At 37.3% G+C, this 19,664-nt stretch overlaps 2 protein-coding genes across 7 annotated transcripts in view; one reads left to right on the forward strand and one right to left on the reverse strand.

The window, feature by feature from the left end:
* The window catches only part of PUS10 (pseudouridine synthase 10), a 68,629-nt gene extending 58,397 nt beyond the window's left edge, over positions 1-10,232 (reverse strand). The window contains exons 1-4 of one of the 6 annotated variants that reach the window (XM_007125441.4): positions 10,032-10,232; positions 7,015-7,155; positions 3,998-4,261; positions 3,176-3,262 (exon numbers count right to left, since the gene is read on the reverse strand). In XM_007125441.4, the coding sequence (XP_007125503.1) occupies positions 3,176-3,262; positions 3,998-4,261; positions 7,015-7,140 (477 nt within the window). In that variant the 5' untranslated portion in view covers positions 7,141-7,155; positions 10,032-10,232. The other 5 variants (XM_007125440.4, XM_028496936.2, XM_007125443.4 and 2 more) reach the window with 5 other exon arrangements.
* Positions 10,233-10,520: 288 nt separating this feature from the next.
* The window catches only part of PEX13 (peroxisomal biogenesis factor 13), a 35,197-nt gene continuing 26,053 nt past the window's right edge, over positions 10,521-19,664 (forward strand). The window contains exon 1 of the mRNA XM_007125434.4: positions 10,521-10,649. Within this exon, the coding sequence (XP_007125496.1) occupies positions 10,558-10,649 (92 nt within the window). The 5' untranslated portion in view covers positions 10,521-10,557. The remainder of the gene's footprint in view (positions 10,650-19,664) is intronic.

Below are 19,664 nucleotides of genomic sequence, written 5' to 3' on the forward strand. Positions count from 1 at the left end.
TATGGTAACTTTTGTGTGGCAGTAATGTAATGTGGTGTAGGAGTTTAGAGGACTCAATCATGAATATAAGGTAACATTTGAAAATTACTATAATAAATATTTTTCTTAAAACTATTAGGATCTTGAAGTTTGTAAAGGCTGAACAAAGTCTCTAGTCTAACCAACTATAGGTTCACAACTTCCATATATATATATATATATATATATATATATATATATATATATATATCTCTGCCAAGTCGTTGCCCAGCCTTGGCTCAAACATTCTGGTGACAGAAAACTCACCATTCCTGAAAACAGTCTATCCTGTTTTGGATAATCCTCCTTACAGCTGAAAATTACTCTATCTCTCCAGGAGAAAATCCCTCAAATATTTAAGCAGAGCAAATGCGTCCCACTAAATCATCTATTCTCCAAATTAAATAACCCAAGTTCCTTTGGCAGCAGCTCCTGTGACCAGGGTTCAGATGTCTCCAACATTCTAAATGCACTCATCTAAATGTGTTTGTTTCTATTGTTGCTATAACAAATTCCCACATATTTAGTGGTTTAAAACACAAATTTATTATCTTACAGTTTTTTAGGTCAGAAGCCTGACACTGGTCTCACTGGGTCAATAGGGCCATATTCTTCTCTGGAGGCTCTAGGCTAGGAGGACCTGTTTCCTTGACTTTTCTACCTTTCAGATTCCACTCATTTTCCTTGGCTCATGGCTCCCTCCCACTATCTTCAAAGTGAGCAACACTGCATCTCTCTGACCATTCTTCCACAATCACCTTTTTCTCTTACCATCACCTCAGCCAGGAAGGGTACTTTTAAGGACTCACATGATTAGGTCGAACCCACCTAGATAATTAAGGAGAATCTCTGTATCTCATCATCCTTAACCTTAATTACTTCAGCCAAGTCCCTTTTTTTAAAATGCAAGATAACATATTCACAAGTTTGGGGGATTAGTACATGGACTACTACAAAATGCCTTCCCATTTGTATTTGTTCCTCCTCAAGTAGAACATTCCATCTGAATATGGTACTCTAGGAATGGCCAGCACTGAGTAAAAAAGGATTGTCACCTTCATCTTTTCAGATACTATACTTCTAATATCTGGATGAAAATCCATAGAACTTATCTAATCACACCCATAATTCTCATTGGGCTACTAACTAAAACTCCTAAGCCATCGCTATAAACACAGCTCTTTTTTAAAAAAAAATTTTTATTGGAGTATAATCGATCTACAATGTTGTGTTAGTTTCAGGTGTACAGCAAAGTGAATCAGTTATACATATACATACATCCACTCTTTTTTAGATTCTTTTCCCATATAGGCCATTACAGAGTATTGAGTAGAGTTTCCTATGCTATGCAGTAGGTCCTTATTAATTATCTATTTTATATATAGTAGTGTGTATATGTCAATCCCAATCTTCCAATTAAACGTAGCTCAAGCCACTCCTGCCTCATCCTTTACCTGGCAGTTCTTTTTCTAAACCCAAGTATAAGAACGTAGGTTTAAGGACTTCCTTAGTGGCGCAGTGGTTAAGAATCTGCCTGCCAATGCAGGGTACATGGGTTCGAGCCCTGGTCCGGGAAGATCCCACACTCCCTGGTGGCACAGTGGTTGGGAATCCGCCTGTCAATGCAGGGGGCACGGGTTCGAGCCCTGGCCCAGGAAGACCCCACATGCAGTGGAACAACTAAGCCCGTGCGCCACAACTACTGAGCCCGCGCTCTAGAGCCTGCGAGCCACAACTACTGAAGCCTGAGTGCCTAGCGCCTGTGCTCCACAACGAGAGAAGCCACCGCAATGAGAAGCCCACGCACCGCAATGAAGAGTAGCCACCACTCGCCACAAGTAGAGAAAGCCCTCATGCAGCAATGAAGACCCAATGCAGCCAAAAATAAATAAATAAAAGTAGAGTTTATGCAGAATAATTTTATTTTTAAAAACAGCATCTTCTATTTCTAATATGGAATATAAATACTTCATAAGTATTCAACAAATATTAAGTTAATATTGTTAAAATCATCACATGTGGTAAAAATGGACAATACAAATTTCAATGTAAAAATATAAACTTTGAGATGAAGATTGGTAGTAAGATATATAACCACACTTAGAAAATATATTTCTTTTCCTATTTTTGTTACTCAAACACTGAAAGCTTTTGTGAGTCACTCAGCTTTTGGAAGTGTTTTTCTCCACCAAAATTGGACCCTGGAGATGACCTATCTGTGAGAAATGCATTGATGATTGACTAGAAAATGACTTTAAGTGTTTATAAACCCCAGTATTACCATTATCACCACCTTTACTCTTCCATTTGCTCCATTATCTTGTCATCAACAGAGAAACTACTTAAAATCACTCTACTCTTTTTCACTTCCCAGCTCTTCTCTACCATTTATCCAGCCTCAACAAATCTTAAGTCAATCTTTAGCCTTTGAGGGACTAATAAACATATTCACCCAAAGAAAATGATGGTATAAGATGTAAGGTGATGCTTTGGGATTCTTGGGGAAAATATACCTCATACATATAAATGGATGTGTTTACAGCTCATTATAATTTGAGATTACAGAGGCCATTCTCTCTATACTACATTTAACAGTATTAACAAAGATAGTTTTGTGTTTTCACATCAGTTTCTACACACAGGAACATTACAATAATGACTACTATTATTTTTTTCACTTACCAAAAGAAAAAAGTTAAAATAAATATGAGGCTATTTCTCTCCCTTTTTCCATTGACTAAAAGAGGTGCCGTCTTTATATATTTTACTCTGGAAAAGAGAAGGCTCATCAAAATTAAAATGATCTTATCCTAGGACCATTATAAAACACATACATCTGCCCCAAAAGATCTATGAAGTCCTGGTCAAATATCTTTCTCTGACCAACATGCCACTCAATGAATATTGCTACTGAATAAGAACCTTTTAAAAAGATGGCGGTACTGTGATGAATAAACTAACTTGAACCAATAATTCCTTTTCTCATCCATTCACTCAACATCATTAAGCAGCTATAATAATGTAATGCTTTCAGTCATTCAATAAATTCATAAAATGTGAAAATATAATATGGGAAGGAATATTTATACTTTCTTATTTTTAAAGAAATTTCTATTGTATACTTCTCATATAGTTTTATGTATGTAAATGACCTTACCTCTCTTACAGATAGCTGTGGTGGGAAGGAGATTGACAATACCAAGTTGGTGAATTCAAACCCAGAGGCCTCAACCTTTTGGCACACCTAAAAAAGTATTACATAAAAAGTATTTTTTATTACATAAGAAAGTATTATGTAAGTTCCCAGGAATTGCTGAAATTTTTACACTAATCTTCATAACATGAATTTTTGGTCCAGGAGATGACACTGCAAAACTTCTAAACTTTTACCTTTGAGTAGGAAACTCACAAACATCCTGAAATCAAATATTTGCCAACTATGACCCTGAGGACTGATATCACAAGGTGCCAAAAGAGCCAGGACTCACCTGCAGAACCTGTTGAATGTCAAAATACTTTTCTATTAAGTCACCTGGTAATTCAGAAAAGATTTTAAACAAAATAAAGCCAAATAGGCACTCTTGATACCTGGAAACAAAAAGCAATCCCACCTTCAATCATGTACCTTCCTCAAGGCTGTAACACTATCCTTTTCTAGACACTATAAGGTATGACTAAAGAAGAACTTTTCTCTAACTCCTTAGCTATGTTAAACAGCAAAGGGAAAACTGCTACATTTTTGTTCAATTGAACAGCACTCATAACTGAAATACATGGATACATATTTCATTAATTTTCAGACATGTTGATAAAAAGGTAATTTGAGAATAGTAGGCTTTTAAAAAAATTAAGAAAACGTTCTAATGATCCATTTGTGTGAAACAAGTTGAAACGAACGGCATTGTTCCTTTGGATACAAGAATTCTAGGCCTTAGAACTGAAAATCTTTACGAATCGTACGTTAATAAAAAAAGTTTACCTTTTTAATGAACTCTTTTTCACAGAAATCTTGAAGAATTCCTAGGCATACATTGCATACATTTAAATTTGAGTTCTTGGAAGCAATGCTTCCATCTTCAATAATCGAGACCTTTCCCTCTCCATTTTGACTCAGATTATCCATCCCATCAATCCCATCTTCTAGTTCTTGTAGTCGAATTTTCTTGGGAGGTGGGTTTGGAACTTCTGAAACTAATTCATCTTTTTCAGTTTCCAGAAATTTTTGCAGTTCATTGAGCAACTCCTGGAAAGTTAATTAAAAAAAGAAAACAAAAAAAAACCCTTTGACAATGTCCTTAAGGGTAAGATGAAGAGTGAAAATTATGATATATCACAGACTTATACAATGCTGACTTGTATCAGTTCTGGAGCAGTTAGTTTTATTAGCCAGCAATGGCTTTCAGGAGAATTTAAAAGAGAATACCTAATTCCTATAATATATGTGTGAATATTTTTTCAAAAGAGTTTCATACATCAGTGAAACTAAAATCCTAAATCTGAGATGGAAAGGCTCCATTAACAAATTTATTAATTTGGCCTGTAGCTCTGTTGTGAGGGTTATTCACTTGCTAATTTCAGCAAAACAAACAAACAAAAACAAAAAAAAACAACTTCGGGCTTCCCTGGTGGCGCAGCGTTTGACAGTCTGCCTGCCGATGCAGGGGACACGGGTTCGTGCCCCGGTCCGGGAAGATCCCACATGCCGCGGAGCGGTTAGGCCCCGTGAGCCATGGCCGCTGAGCCTGCGCGTCCGGAGCCTGTGCTCCGCAATGGGAGAGGTCACAACAGTGAGAGGCCCGCGTACCGCAAAAAAAAAACCAACCAACTTCAATTCTATTAGCAAATAGAAATGCAAACTGAATTTCCATCTATGCTAGGTTATTTAATAATCTCACAACCACTAAAACTTCGTATGTACAATATTTAATATGAAATGTGAAAAATTACATAGATTAGAAGTCTATTAAGTAAAAATAATTTCTAGGCAATTTACTAAACAAAGGCAAACAGATGCTGGCAATGCTGAAATTTGGCATCATAATTACAAACCATTTACAGGCATTAATTGAAAAAAGCCCTCTACTACATTCTGGTTTGCCTAATTTCTGTCACTCTTCGTATTGGAATGTAAAAAGTGGCATTCCTTTCAAACCATTATCATATTTCAGACATTCCACTCATCTAAATACTCAGAGGACTTTTCTTCTGTTTTGTCTAAATTGGGCAGGTTTTATTATTCAGTTGTTGAATAAATATCCTTTTGAAATTCACTCATATTACAATTTACTGACTCTAAAGGGAAAAATCTTTCACTCAAACAAATTTAATTCATTTTATTAAGACATGAGCTCGCCTATTAAATCTTTAACAGAGAAATACATACTCATACACATATACACATACAGGCATATTATGGCCCACACAAATATGTTTATTATTACCTAAGACCTATAATATCAATATAGCATCATACAGATACATGCATGTGTACATATATCACATGAATAGAAAGTATCAAAATATATTTACCCAGAAAAGTCCTCAGATATTTTCATGTTTATTTACATAAAATGATACAAAAGTTGGTAACACTAAGTTTCTTTCCATAATATATATTTTAAAACTTACAACATATGTATAAAATAATAGATTATAAATGTGTCTGAAAAAAATTGTAAGGCAAGTTACACAAACTCAATCTTATTACTTCATAGTCATTATGCGTATAAAGGAATATAGATGTATATATTAATCATCATAGCATATGTACCATTTCCAGTTTTCAAAGTGTTTTCACATACTTTATTAGATATTGTCCCTTAAAATCCTGTGAGGTGGATGTTATCATCACGCCCATTTACAGAGAAGAAAACTGAAGCTGGAAAGTGGTGAAACTGGGATTCAAATCCATGTCTTCTAGCTCCAAATTCTAGGCTTTGGATTCAGACAGACAGTTCATATCCTAGCTTGCTCACTTAATAGCTGTGTAACTTTGGGCAGGTTGCTTAACCTCTCTGTGCCTCAGTTTCTTCATCTGAAAATAGAGACAATCATAGTATGTACTTACCTAACAGGTTATTGTGAGGATTATATGAGAGCTTGACATATAATAATGCTATATGAATATTGGATATAATTATTTCCAAAATAATAGAAACTAATACATAGGAGAAATGACTGCTATTGCTAATTCCTGGGCAATTTTTTTTAATTATAGGAAGCTGAATGTGTGTGTGTGGGGGGGGATGATGTGTGTGTGGTGTATTCATACTGTTTATAAGTACATATTTACACTTATGTATATAATTACTATCTGCCTCTGAAAAGAACATCACTGTTAGAATAAAATATATTTCACAAAATGTTATATATTTTATATGAAATATTCTATTAAATGTCGATGCTCTGTATATTACCATAAACATCAAAGACCTCAGTATATTACTTTTGCTATTAATAGTGGTAAATGATAATAAGCATTTACTTCTAGAGAGTTGCAAACACCTATTTGTAAATACAAGTGGTAATACAGAAAACAGAAAAAGAAAAAAGGCAACCAAACCCACCATGCTTCCACCCCCCCATTACATTTTACTAATATCTGGTGAGATGCACTATTTTGTGATATTCTGTCTAGATATTCTTTAGGAAAGGTCTATGCAAACATTAAATGCACCAGTGAATTGCTTCACAAAGATCTCACTACATTAAATGTTAAATATCATCACTTAAGAAGGAACTTACATTTTATATGGTAATGGCAATTCCAAAATTACCATTATTGGTAACTATTTTATTATAGTTTTAAAAAAAATTTAATGAGAAGTTATGAACAGATACTTGCCCTCAAATACACAGGTATTGATTTAAGACCCTTTCTTAACGAAAGAATGAGAGAGAGAGAGAGAGAAAGAGAGAAAGAAAAGAAAGAAAAGAAAGAAAGAAAGGAAAGAAAGAAAGAAAGAAAAAGGAAAGAAAGAAAGAAAATACCCTTACCTCGTAGGGAAGTTTGTATGGTGCATGAAAATCCACACCACAGAATCTGAAGATACATCTTGGACAGGTACCAGTACTGAGCAACAACTGGGCCACATGCTTGTTTTCCACAGTCAGTGGAAACATATTAAATAACTACAACTAGAAAAAAAGAAAAAGTAAAACTAATGAGCACCTTTTGTGTTTTATTTTCACAGACAAATATATGGTCACCTTTAAGGATAAAAATCTTTAAAGATAAAACATTTATATTTGAAAATCACTATTTGGTATTCTCCAATAATGTCCCTTTCATTATATCCATATTGAAACAAAAATTTGAAGGCAATTTATTAGATGGATCAGGTAAAAGTTTCTAACTGTCAAGGACTTTAACATTCTGGATTATGATAAAGTGCATCAACATAACTAAATCAATCAAAAGAAATAAAAACTAATAAAAAATGGCTGTCTCTAAGGAGGGTAATGAAAACAAGAATACAGAGTGTAGTTTTGCTTTTTATTTTGTACCATTCAGTATTGTTTGAGAACACAGATTTGTAAATTCAGTAAACTTTCCTGTTAGAAATAAGAAATGAGTTTGCTGGAAAAAATAATCAGATCAGTCTACGTAATACTTGACTGACCTTAATGATAGTTAAGCAGTCAAGTATTCAAAGCAAACTGATTAGATTCAAAAATATCAATTTTACTTTGATGAAATAACTAAATAAAAACCAACTATTAGCAAAATGAGAAAAATCTCCTTTCATACACAAGTAAAAACTCCAACAAAAACAAATTAAGTGCAAAATATCTTAAAGTAATTATTGTTTAAAACAAGTTGCCACTTTTTTGCAATTTGAACAAACTCACTTGGAAGTAAATTCTACATAGAGAATGGGTTCTTGTTGCCAGGAAGGAGGGGGGGTAATAAAAATTAAATTACATAGTCATTCTGTTTGGAGGGAAAAAAAGGTCTTCTGATTAATGAAGCAGCTCACATTACTTTAAAATGAGGAACTAGTGATATTTTATAAAACTATGATTGCATGGTAATGGTACTGAGGTCATAGAGATAAAAGATTGTGGCACCTTTCGTTTGTTCAGTTTCATAATTCAAATGAACTTAATATTTGTGGAGGGTGAAGCTCTTACCGACTGCTTACTATAAAGATGTGACTCTTAGAATTAGTTTGTGTTTTCTAACCCTTTAAAACCCACTACTTACTTTCAAGTTTCTAAATGTTTGTGGCCACTTATCAAGAATAGATCCTTGACAGAAAACAGATAGTACTACGGAACTCTTCACCATAAAAAAAAGGTCAGCAGGCAGGACTACAAAAACCAGATTGCCTGTGGCTGGGTTCTAATTCAGGTGAATATGTGAGCTGTCAGGCAGGGGAAGGGAAGAAAACCAAGCTTCTCTGGACACACCAGTGAGAACTTTCAGACACCCAGATTGGGAAACACTGATTGCCTAAGTAAATTTGAGCTCCAGAAAGTACAGAATATGTAAAGAACACCCTCTGCATAATGAAGCTCTGTGTGATCATTGTTATTTACAAACGATCTGAATCCCTTCCCCCAGCTCATTTTATCTAATAGTTTGATGCTGATAAGGGGTTGGGATTCTTTGAGGAGCTGATTATCAGCATTTAAAGTGTATCCCAACTGCATTCCCCTCACAGAGAAACTGTTTCAATCTCGTCCTTTTTTTCTCCTCCTTTCCATTAGCTAAGGTCAAGGATTTCATTTAATTGAGAATTAACCTTTAACTCAGAAAGAGAAACAAATAAACCCTCCAGTCCAATAAATAAATCCAGGAGTGCTTAAGAAGGACACTTTGAATCAAAGATTTCCCAGGAGACAAGTTAAATAGTTGTATTAAAATGCATGCTTTTTCCCCCCTTTGGCTTAAAGACAAAGTTTGTTTCTCCAGTAGGTTCACTAGAATAAAGGTATCACGCTAGTCAATAAATGACACATGCTAATCTCGTGGCTCTAAAAAGTTTCCAAACCCGTTCAGAATTAGGAAATCTCCTGTCTTGAGTAATTTGAAGAGGTCTTAAAGGAGCAAAACAAAACCCTCTTCCGTAATTATGTTAGTAATCGAATGGCCTTACAAATTTCTCAAGATCATTTTCACCCAGCAACAATCTAGCGACTTCCCAAGCGCGTTAACATTAGGAAAAAATACGTTCTTAAATTTGGTTGTTTCATCTTGATGTACAGCGCTGAAATGACAGGATTTCATAAGACATCAGAAATCAGTTGTTCCATATTAGATTTATTATCTTTGAAACCAAGCCCTGAGAAATGCATCCCGTACTGTAAGGTTTTCATTGTCGGTTGCCTTTAAGATGTTTGCTTTTCGTTTACGTGTTTACTTTACCCAAAGAACTGGAACATATCATTGCAACAGAATCTCTTCCCAGGTGTCAGGATCCTACGGCGATCGAGTCCCTGCTCCACAAATCAATGGTAACTAGCCCCGTCTCTGGTTTACTAGAGAAGATGGTTTTTCTTTTCACTTCTCGGACGATTACAGAAACTATTTATTACAACAGGCCAGGAGCAGGCAAAATAACCAGGCTGAGTCTCACAACCCGGGATCTTTTAAAACTCATTTTCATACAGAAGGGTGTCATTCGTCTTGTGGGGTGGGGGTGGGGTTTGGATTTTTAAAGAAAGGCGCTCTTAACTTCACCGCGCTACCGATGCACTCAGCAGTGGAATCTACTCTAGATTTCTGGAAAGTTCAAACCCAGGTCTAACCTCCAGTCTTTCCTTTGGCCAACCAAGAAAGCCTTCGCACCTTCAGTCGGGTCCCAAAACACTTCCTACTCACCCCTCCTTGCTAACAAAGCCTCTCCCAGAGGAAGGAAAAGATCCCCTCCATCCACACCTCTCCCGCACGCAGTCCTCACCCCCTCTCCCCAGACCTCCCTTGCCTCACCTTCTCCCACGGCGCCGGAGCCATAGATTTAACCCCTTCCAGCCCTCAGAGGGAACGGGGAAGACTAAAGACAACGCACCTATTGCGCCTAGCAATTCTGTTCCCCGAGGAAACGAGAGCTATAGAACGAAAAGTACCAGCTCCCTCACGCGAGGACTGAATGAATTCTCCCCTGATTGTTTGCAAGGAAATCAATCAAGATGCCTGGCCGGCCGCCACGCACCCTGCCTGCCGCAGCCCCGGGTGGAGGAGTGCGTGGAGCATTACTCCCGGCCGGGTGCAGGACTCGCCCCAGGAAGCCTCCGTGGGACTCTGACGTCTAGGAAATTATAGCCGCCACCAGAAATATCGATGAGCTCTTACCCTCTGTTTAGAATGGAAATTCTTTCCAAGGCAAATAAAAAGAGAGCGTTTCTTCCCATAGGTTAGTGGCATCCTCCTAGGCTGTAATCCCAGCCAGCAAAGCACCACAAGCCACATCCTGACTGCAAGGGAGGGCCGGGTGGAGGGCTCGGTACTCTGCATGTTGTGCCTGGCGCTTAAGCGGCTGGTGTCCTCGGGCCTGGAGAGTCCCAGCGCAGAGCGGGATCTCAGAGGAGGCGGAGATGGCGTCCCAGCCGCCGCCTCCCCCGAAACCCTGGGAGACCCGCCGGATTCCGGGGGCTGGGCCGGGGTCAGGACCCGGCACCACTTTCCAGTGAGTGTGCGATTCTTCAGGCCGCGAGTTTTGTGGGCCGTAGCGGGGACTTGGTAGGAGGCGGTTGAGGCCGTTGTTGGGTGTGAAATGTCCCCTCCCCCTCTCAACCAGCCCCCACTCCCACCTCTAGCCTTAAGGGAGGTCGAAGTGCTGCCGGGGCGCGTACAAGGGGAATTTCGGTGTCAGACAGCTATTTCTGACTCGGCGGCTCTCGGCAGCGACGTTTCCGGGGGGTGGCGATAGTCCTGGGTTCCTGTCTGGGTGCCGGTGCTTGGAAGAAAGGGTCAGGTACCTGTCCCTTCTGTTTGGGGGACACCCTGACTGAACTGCACGACTCTTCCCCCCACCACCCCCACCTTAAAGAGTTAAGATTTTCGGTCTGTAGCAGGTGAGAGAGGCATTTGTCCGGCCCCGGCTCGTTAGGGAGCAAAGTCTCTCGAAAGCTTTTAACCATCTCTAGACAAGTTGGTGAAAGCCCAAAAGGTCACTTTTACACAACTGGAACTCAAGCCTGTACAGTTTGCGTTCTTTTCCAGCGTAACTCAGCAATGTTTCGGATAAAGATTTGGAAAAGCAACTTGAAAGCGGGAGTTAAAAACAGGCCTACGAGTGGCCTTTGTGTGCTTGATAGTGTGTGATTTTTTTCTAAGGCCTGTGGTTTTTTGTTTGGTTTTAATCAGTGTTAAATGGATCTACAACTCAAAAAAGGTTAAAATAGAATAAAAGAGAAGAATTTCACAGCCTTTCGTGTTTTGTGTTGGGTGGATCTGGACATCTTTTTTTAAATTTTTTATATTGGAGCAGAGTTAATGTGTTAGTTTCAGGTGTACAGCAAAGTGATTAAGTTATACATATACATGTATCTATTCTTTTTCAAATTCTTTTCCCATTTAGGTTATTACAGAATATTAAGCAGTGTTCCTTGTACTATACAGTAGGTCCTTTTTGGTTATCTATTTTAAATATAACAGTGTGTACATTGTCAATCCCAAACTCCCAATCTATCCCTTCCACCCTTGTAATCATAAGTTCTGTTCTCTAAGTCTGTGAATCTGGGCATCTTAATTCAGATGATGAGACTCGAAAGTCAGATTGCCTACTGTGGTAGGTTTACTTACATAGAAATCCCCAACATACTGGAATGTATTTCTGCTATGTTCTAAAATCTTGTAATTTTTTTTAAGGTGTTTGAACACAATTGCTACTGTATTTAATAATGAAGGTACATAGTAGTAAGCTTTAATTATGCTATTAAGTTGGGGTGACACTTTCTGCTACTTTTTTTAAAATAAATTTTTTTATTTTATTTATTTATTTTTGGCTGCATTGGGTCTTCGTTGCTGCGCACAGGCTTCCTCTAGTTGGCAGCGAGCGGGGGTTACTCTTCATTGCGGTGGGTGGGCTTCTCATGGCAGTGGCTTCTCTTGTTGCGGAGCATGGGCTCGAGGTGCATGGGCTTCTGTAGTTGGGGCCCGCGGGCTCTAGAGCACAGGCTCAGTAGTTGTGGCACACGGGCTTAGTTGCTCCTCAGCATGCGGGATCTTCCCAGACCAGGGCTCAAACCCGTGGCCCCTGCATTAGCAGGCAGATTAGCATTTTTTGCTAATCTAAAGGAAGCATCTGCTACCTTTTTTTTATGAGTGGTTTGGCCTTCTTTAAAAATTTGGACTGCTCTTTAGAAGAGAGACGTTTTATTTTTGCATCTGTTAAAGTTCTGTTTATGTAAAATTAACCATTTTCCCACTTTTTAAGAAAATGTGAGACTGGTAGAGAGTAAGATGATGAATACTTGTGTATTAGCTCCCATCTTTAAAAATATTAACATTTTACCAGATTCGCCTCAGATTTTTAAAAAAATAAAAATTTAAAAATTTAAAAAAATAAAAAATAAAAAATTAGAGCAACAGTTAAACAATAGTTTAAAAAATTAGAGCAACAGTTAAACCCTCCCATTCTTCTTTCCTACGGTAACTACTGTCCCTATTTGGTTTTTATTGTACACAATGTTTTTATACTTCAGTATTTAGCTTTGTGTGTACATTACATATGTATATATGTATGTATTATTCAATATATTTTTAGACTTTAAATATATTCGAACTGTATGTATCATTTTCAAAGTGTTTTTCCAGTAAGTATTATTTACTTTGAGATTTATCTTGTTCATTCTTGTAACTGTACAGGCATACTTGGGAGGTATTGCAGGTTGGGTTCAGACCACCGCAGTAAATCAGATATTGCAATAAAGCGAATTGAATATCACAATAAAGCGAGTCACATGAGTTTTTTTGGTTTCCCAGTGCATATAAAAGTTATGTTTACACTGTACTGTAGTCTATTAAGTGTGCAATAGCATTATGTCTAAAGAAGCAGTGTACATAACCTTAAAGATACTTTATTGCTAAAAAAAATGCTAACCATCATCTGAGCCTTCAGCCAGTTGTAATCTTTTTGTTGGTGGAGAGTCTTGCCTCGATGTTGACTCATTGGAGGTGGTTGCTGAAGGCTGGGGTGGATGTGGCAGTTTGATGAATAAAGTTTGCCACATTGGTTGAGTCTTCCTGTCTCGAACATTTCTCTGTAGCATGCAGTACTGTTTGATAGCATTTTACCCGCAGTAGAACTTCTTTCAAAATTGGAGTAAATCTTCTCAAACCCTGATGCTGCTTTATCAACTGAATTTACATAGTAGTCTAAATCCCTTGTCATTTCAACAATCTTCATATCTTCTTCACCAGGAGTGGATGCCATCTCAAGAAACCACTTTCTTTGCTTATCCATAAGAAGCAGCTCCTCATCTGTTAGTCTTATCATGAGATTACAGCAATTCAGTTACATCTTTAGGATTCACTTCTATTTTTAGTTCTCTTGCTATTTCCACCGCATCTGCAGTTACTTGCTTCACAGAAGTCTTGAACCCCTTTAAAGTCATCCATGAGGGTTGGAATCAACTTCTTCCAAACTCCTGTTAAAGTTGATATTTTGAACTCATCCCATGTATCACAGATGTTCTTAATGGCATCTAAAATGGTGAATCCTTTTAGAAAGGGTTTCAATTTACTTTGCCCAAGTCCATCAGCGAAATCACTATCTATGGCAGCTATAGCCTTATGAAATTTATTTCTTAGATAATAAGACTTAAAAGTCGAAATGACTCCTTGATCCATGGGCTACAGAATGGATATTGTGTTAGCAGACATGAAAACAACATTAATCTCATTGTACACCTCCATCAGCTCCTGGGTGACCAGTTGCATTATCAGTAAGCAGTAATATTTTGAAAGGAATCTTTTCTTCTGGGCACTAGGTCTCAACAGTGGGCTTAAAATATTTAGTAAACCATATTGAAAACAGATGTGCTGTCATGCAGGCGTTGTTCCATTGATAGAGCATGGGCAGAGTAGATTTAGCATAATTCTTAAGGGCCTTAGGATTTTCAGAATGGTAAATGAGCATTGGCTTCATCTTCAAGTTCCAGCTTCATTAGCCCCTAACAAGAGAGTCAGCTTGTCCTTTGAGGCTTTGAAGCCTGGCATTGCCTTCCCTCTAGATATGAAAGCCCTAGATGTCATCTTCTTCCCATAGAAGGCTGTTTTGTCTGCATTGAAAATCTGTTGTTTAGCATAGCCACCTTCATTAATTATCTTAGCTAGATCTTCTAGATAACTTGCTGGTGCTTCTACACTAGCACTTACAGCTTTACCTTGCACTCACGTTATGGAGATGGCTTCTTTCCTTAAACCTCTTGAAACGACCTCTGCTAGCTTCAGACTTTTCTTCTGCAGCTTCCTCACCTCTCAGCCTTCACAGAATTGAAAAGAGTTAGGGCCTTGATCTGGATTAGGTTTTGGCTTAAGGGAATGTTAATGGCTGCTTTGATTTAGCTGGACCACTAAAACTTTCGTCATGTCAGCAGTAAGGCTGTTTCACTTTCTTATTAGCGTGTTCACTGGAGTAGCACTTTTAATACCCTTCAAGAACTTTTCCTTTGCATTCACAGCTTGGCTAACAGTTTGGTGCAAGAGGCCTAGCCTTTGGCCCATCCTGACTTTTGACATGCCTTCCTCGCTAAGCTTAATCATTTCTAGCTTTTGATTTAGAGGAGTGTGACTCTTCCTTTCACTTGAACACTTAGAGGCCATTGTAGGGTTATTAATTGGCCTAATCTCAACATTCTTATGCCTCAGGGAATAAGGGAATCTCGAGAAGAGAGAGAGAGACATGGGAGGAAAGGCTGGTCGCTGGAGCAGTCAGAACACAATTTATTTTGACAGTTTGCTTTCTTATAGGGGCACAGTTCATGGTGTCCTAAAACAACTAGAATAGTAACATAAGAGATCACTGATCACCATAACAAATATAATGGTAATGAAAAAGTTTGAAATATTGTGAGAATTACCAGAATGTGACACAGAGACACGAAGTGAGCAAATGCTGTTCAAAAAATGGTGCAGATAGATTGGCTTGACACAGGGTTGCAACAGGCCTTCAATTTGTAAAAAACACGATCTGCAAAGCGCAGTAAAGCAAAGCATCATAAAATGAGGTATGCCCGTAGTTAGTTTTAACTGCCACAGGATATTCTGTTATATAAAAGCAAACTCTTTGTTCTGTTATAGATATTAGAGTATTAGTTGTTAAATATTTAAAGCTACTGCAATCAACATTCTTGTGTCTTTCTCCTTGTGCAAGTTTCCAAGAGGTTTTCTGGGAGGAGAGTTGCTTATTGGAAGGGTATGCTTATCTTCAAGTACTGACTATCACCAAGGTGCTCCTCGAAGTGGTCGTATACCAATTTTTACATTTTCACTAGCAAGGTATTGTTTCTCTATATTTTTTCCAACACTTGATGTTATTTTGTAGTACTGTATTTACCAATCTAATAGGTGTAAAATGGTATTTAATTTGCACTTCTCTGATAAGTAATAAAATTGAGGATCTTTTTAATTTTTTTTGCGGTACGCGGGCCTCTCACTGCTGTGGCCTCTCCCGTTGCGGAGCGCAGGCTCCGGACGCGCAGGCTCAGCAGCCATGGTTCACGGGCCCAGCCGCTCCGCTTGCTTATTGGAAGGGTATGCTTATCTTCAAGTACTGACTATCACCAAGGTGCTCCTCGAAGTGGTCGTATACCAATTTTTACATTTTCACTAGCAAGGTATTGTTTCTCTATATTTTTTCCAACACTTGATGTTATTTTGTAGTACTGTATTTACCAATCTAATAGGTGTAAAATGGTATTTAATTTGCACTTCTCTGATAAGTAATAAAATTGAGGATCTTTTTAATTTTTTTTGCGGTACGCGGGCCTCTCACTGCTGTGGCCTCTCCCGTTGCGGAGCGCAGGCTCCGGACGCGCAGGCTCAGCAGCCATGGTCCACGGGCCCAGCCGCTCCGCGGCATGTGGGATCCTGCCGGACCGGGGCACGAACCCGCGTCCCCTGCATCGGCAGGCGAACTCTCAACCACTGCGCCACCAGGGAAGCCCTGAGGATCTTTTTGAATCTTAATTAGCCATTTGAAATTTTTTCTGTTGGTAATCTTTTGCCCACTTTTATGTTGGCTTTAACTTTGCTTATCAATTTGTAGGAGTACTTTATTGTTTGTACTGATCCTGTTTTGTTTTTAACTTTCAACCTGTGGCTTGTCTTATTGCTTTATTTACATTCATGTTCATTTTTGTTGTACAGATATTTTAATTTTAATATAGCTAAATTTTTCATCTTTTATTTGTGCTTTTTCTGTCTTGGTTAAGAAACCCTTTCTACCTCAGATCAGGAAAATTTTTCTCTATATCTTCTTTTAACTGTTCATTTCCCATTCATATCTTTAATCCACCTGGAACTGGCTTTGTTGTACAAAAATCAATGTGAAATAGAGAATTCAGTTCTTTTCCATGTGGATAACTTATTGTCCCAACACCATTTATTAAGTAGTTTATTCCATATTACTTTATAATGCCATCTGTATCATACCAAGTTTTGCTAAATGTGTGGTTCTGTTTGGGGGACTTTATAATATGTTCTTTTGCTCTATTTATCTATTTTTATGCTAACACCACACTGTCTTTATAATAAGTTTTGATATTTGGTATGTCAAGATCCTCCACACATTGCTGTTCTTCATAATTGCCTTTGTTGCACTTAGCCTTTATAAAAAGACTTATTGGGATTTTTATTAGAACTTTATATTTTATTGGAACTTGTATGTAAAGATCAAGTAAGCCTTTTCATCCATGAATATTGTGTAAGGTGCAGTTGGTGAGATTTTGACATTCTTTTTTGCTTTAAGTAGTGTTTTATAATTGTTTCCATGAAGTCCTTTCCCATCATTTATAAGATATAGATACTATATCCAGCATAATGTCAGACTCTTAATTTGTTCTGATGGTTTGGTTGAAATTCTTTTGAGTCCCATGTTGACAATCCTATCATTTACAAATAAGCCAGCATAAATTGCCAATATCCTTGTATTGGTCCACACTTTCATTGGAATGCTTCTCAAGTCTCACTATAAATTATGATGTTTGCTTTTTGTTTTTGATAGATATCGTATCAAATTTCTATCTCTCTACCTTGCTCAGATTTTTATTATGAAGGGGTATTAAATTTTATGAATAACTTTTCTGCATCTGTTGGGATAATTACGTGTTTTTATTTTAATATGAAAATGTGGTTTATTGCATCAATTAACTGTCCAATGTTGAATCATCCTTGTGTTTCTGGATGAACTCTGCTTAATTTTTATTTTTTTAAAAAAAATACAATGCTGAAATCTAATATTTTAAGATCTTTGCATATATGTTCCTAATTGGCCTATAATTTTCTTTCTTTGTATTATACCTTTCTGGTTTGGTATCAGAGTTTTGTAGCTACAGAAATTTTTCTATTGAGTCTAATTTTTATTCCTTTACAGACTATGTTCTCCTTAGCAGCCTTTAAGATTTTCCCTGATACCTTGGTCCTCTACAGCTTTATTAGGCTCTCTCTAGGTTCAAATATTCAGATATACTTATGTACATGTATGTATTATCCTCCTGCTCAGCAGCTACAGTGTTCATGCTCAGTACCCACAGTGTTGAATCCGAGGATTCACGTCTGTCTTTAATTCAGGAAAACTCTCACGAATCCTATCTTTAAATATTGTTTGAGCGCTATTCTTTCCCATCTCTTCTTCTGGAACTACTATTAAACATATCAGGAATAGTTCTGCTCCAAGTAACAATATCTGACTTTCTGTGCTTTCAACTATAGAGGCATTTATTTAGTTGACAAGAAGTCTAGAGATCTGCTAACTCACCATTGTCATCAGGGGACCTACATTTTTCTTGGCTTCCTTTTTCTCTGTCAGCTTTCTGACATTTTCAGTCATCTCTGTCTTTTGCTCCTTCGAAAGGAATCTTTTTTTTTTTTCCCAGCAGTTATACTTTGATGGGCTTCAATGTATTTTTCATTATATTATTTTTGGTGGGATTCATAGAGATACTTGAATCTGACTTGATGTCTTTTATTGATTTCAGAAAAGGCTCAACCATTATTTCTTTAAATATCGCTTCTGCCCATCCTCTTTTCATTTCTCAGACCCCAATTACATATATGCTGTATATTTCACTATACACTCTGTATCTTACACTCTTTTCTGTATGTATCCTTTTGTTACTCATGCTTCATTCTGGGTATTTTCTTCTGAACTCTTCTAGTTCACTGGTATTTTTCTTTCAGTGTGTCTAATCTGATAGTAAACGAATCAGTCATTGAATTCATAGTTTCAGGTATTTTATTTTTTTAGTTTTAGAATTTCCATTTGGTCCTGCTTTATAGTTTCTATTCTCTGCTGAAAATCTCAATCTTGCCTTTTTTTTCTTTGAATATGTATAGCATAGTTGTTTAAAGTCTCTGCCTGATAACTCCATTATCTGGATCTGTATGGATCATTTTATATTGGCTAATGTCACTCATTTTTTTTTAACATGTAGTTTTGTCATCATAGAGGCTCAATTATTTATCAGTGAGAGCTGGGCATTGTATATAGATAATTTAAGGCGATTTGAGGCCTAGGATGGTCTCTTCCTCCAGAGAGTTTTACTTTTGACAGGCACCTTGGGCCACTAGCAATCTAAGATCATTTTAATAATTTCAAATTTGAGCTAACTTGAAATTGTGGTTTCCAGTTTCTGCCAGGGCTAGTCTATTTCTTGTTAACCTTTTCCCCCTTACTCCTAGCATGTGGCTGTTTAAAGTCCCAGTCTGAAGTGTGGGCATTTATCTTATCCCTCTTTTGGGGCTTCTGAACTCCAGTTTTTGTCTCCTTAGCCCAGAGACTTTATTAAAAGCTCTCCTCAACTTCTCATCCTGTCAGCCATCTCTTCTGGAATTGGCCCTCTTCCCTTGAGAAACATCCAAAATGGGCTCTCTAGGTTCTCTCCTACTCCTGGATCTTGACTCTAATTCCTCAGTGTCTTGTCCTCTCATGCTTTAAACAGATAATTTTATATTTTTTCTAGCTTTTCTAATTGTTTTCTGTGAAAGAGTTGGTCTGATTACCTAGAATACCATTACTTGAAGTAGAATTCCACAAGTTCTATATTTCTACTCTGTTTCTTAGTGTACAACAACTAATTTTCTTTTTGCCTCATAGTTACAGGATGCCTTGTGGCTGTGGGCATTGTATATAAGATTTCTAATGAAATTTTTTTCATATTTACATGTTTTTTTTTCAATTTTTATTTCACAGATGTTATTGCTACATTTATCTCTTTCACTTTTTTAAAATCAGTTCATTCAGTCTCATATTATTCTTGTTCTGCTTATCTCTTTGACCATTTTAAACATATTTAGAATCTTTGATGAGCTATTATATAAAATTAGTTTTTCCTTGAATGACTTTTCATTCTTATTGTTGATTTTTGTTATTTTGGTCTCTGTGTGTTTTTTTTTCTTCTTGTGTGTAGTATTTATTTATTTATTTATTTATTTATTTATTTTTTGTGGTACGCGGGCCTCTCACTGCTGTGGCCTC

The sequence above is a fragment of the Physeter macrocephalus genome, chromosome 12 (assembly GCF_002837175.3).
Source record: "Physeter macrocephalus isolate SW-GA chromosome 12, ASM283717v5, whole genome shotgun sequence".
NCBI classification, from domain to species: Eukaryota; Metazoa; Chordata; class Mammalia; order Artiodactyla; family Physeteridae; genus Physeter; species Physeter macrocephalus.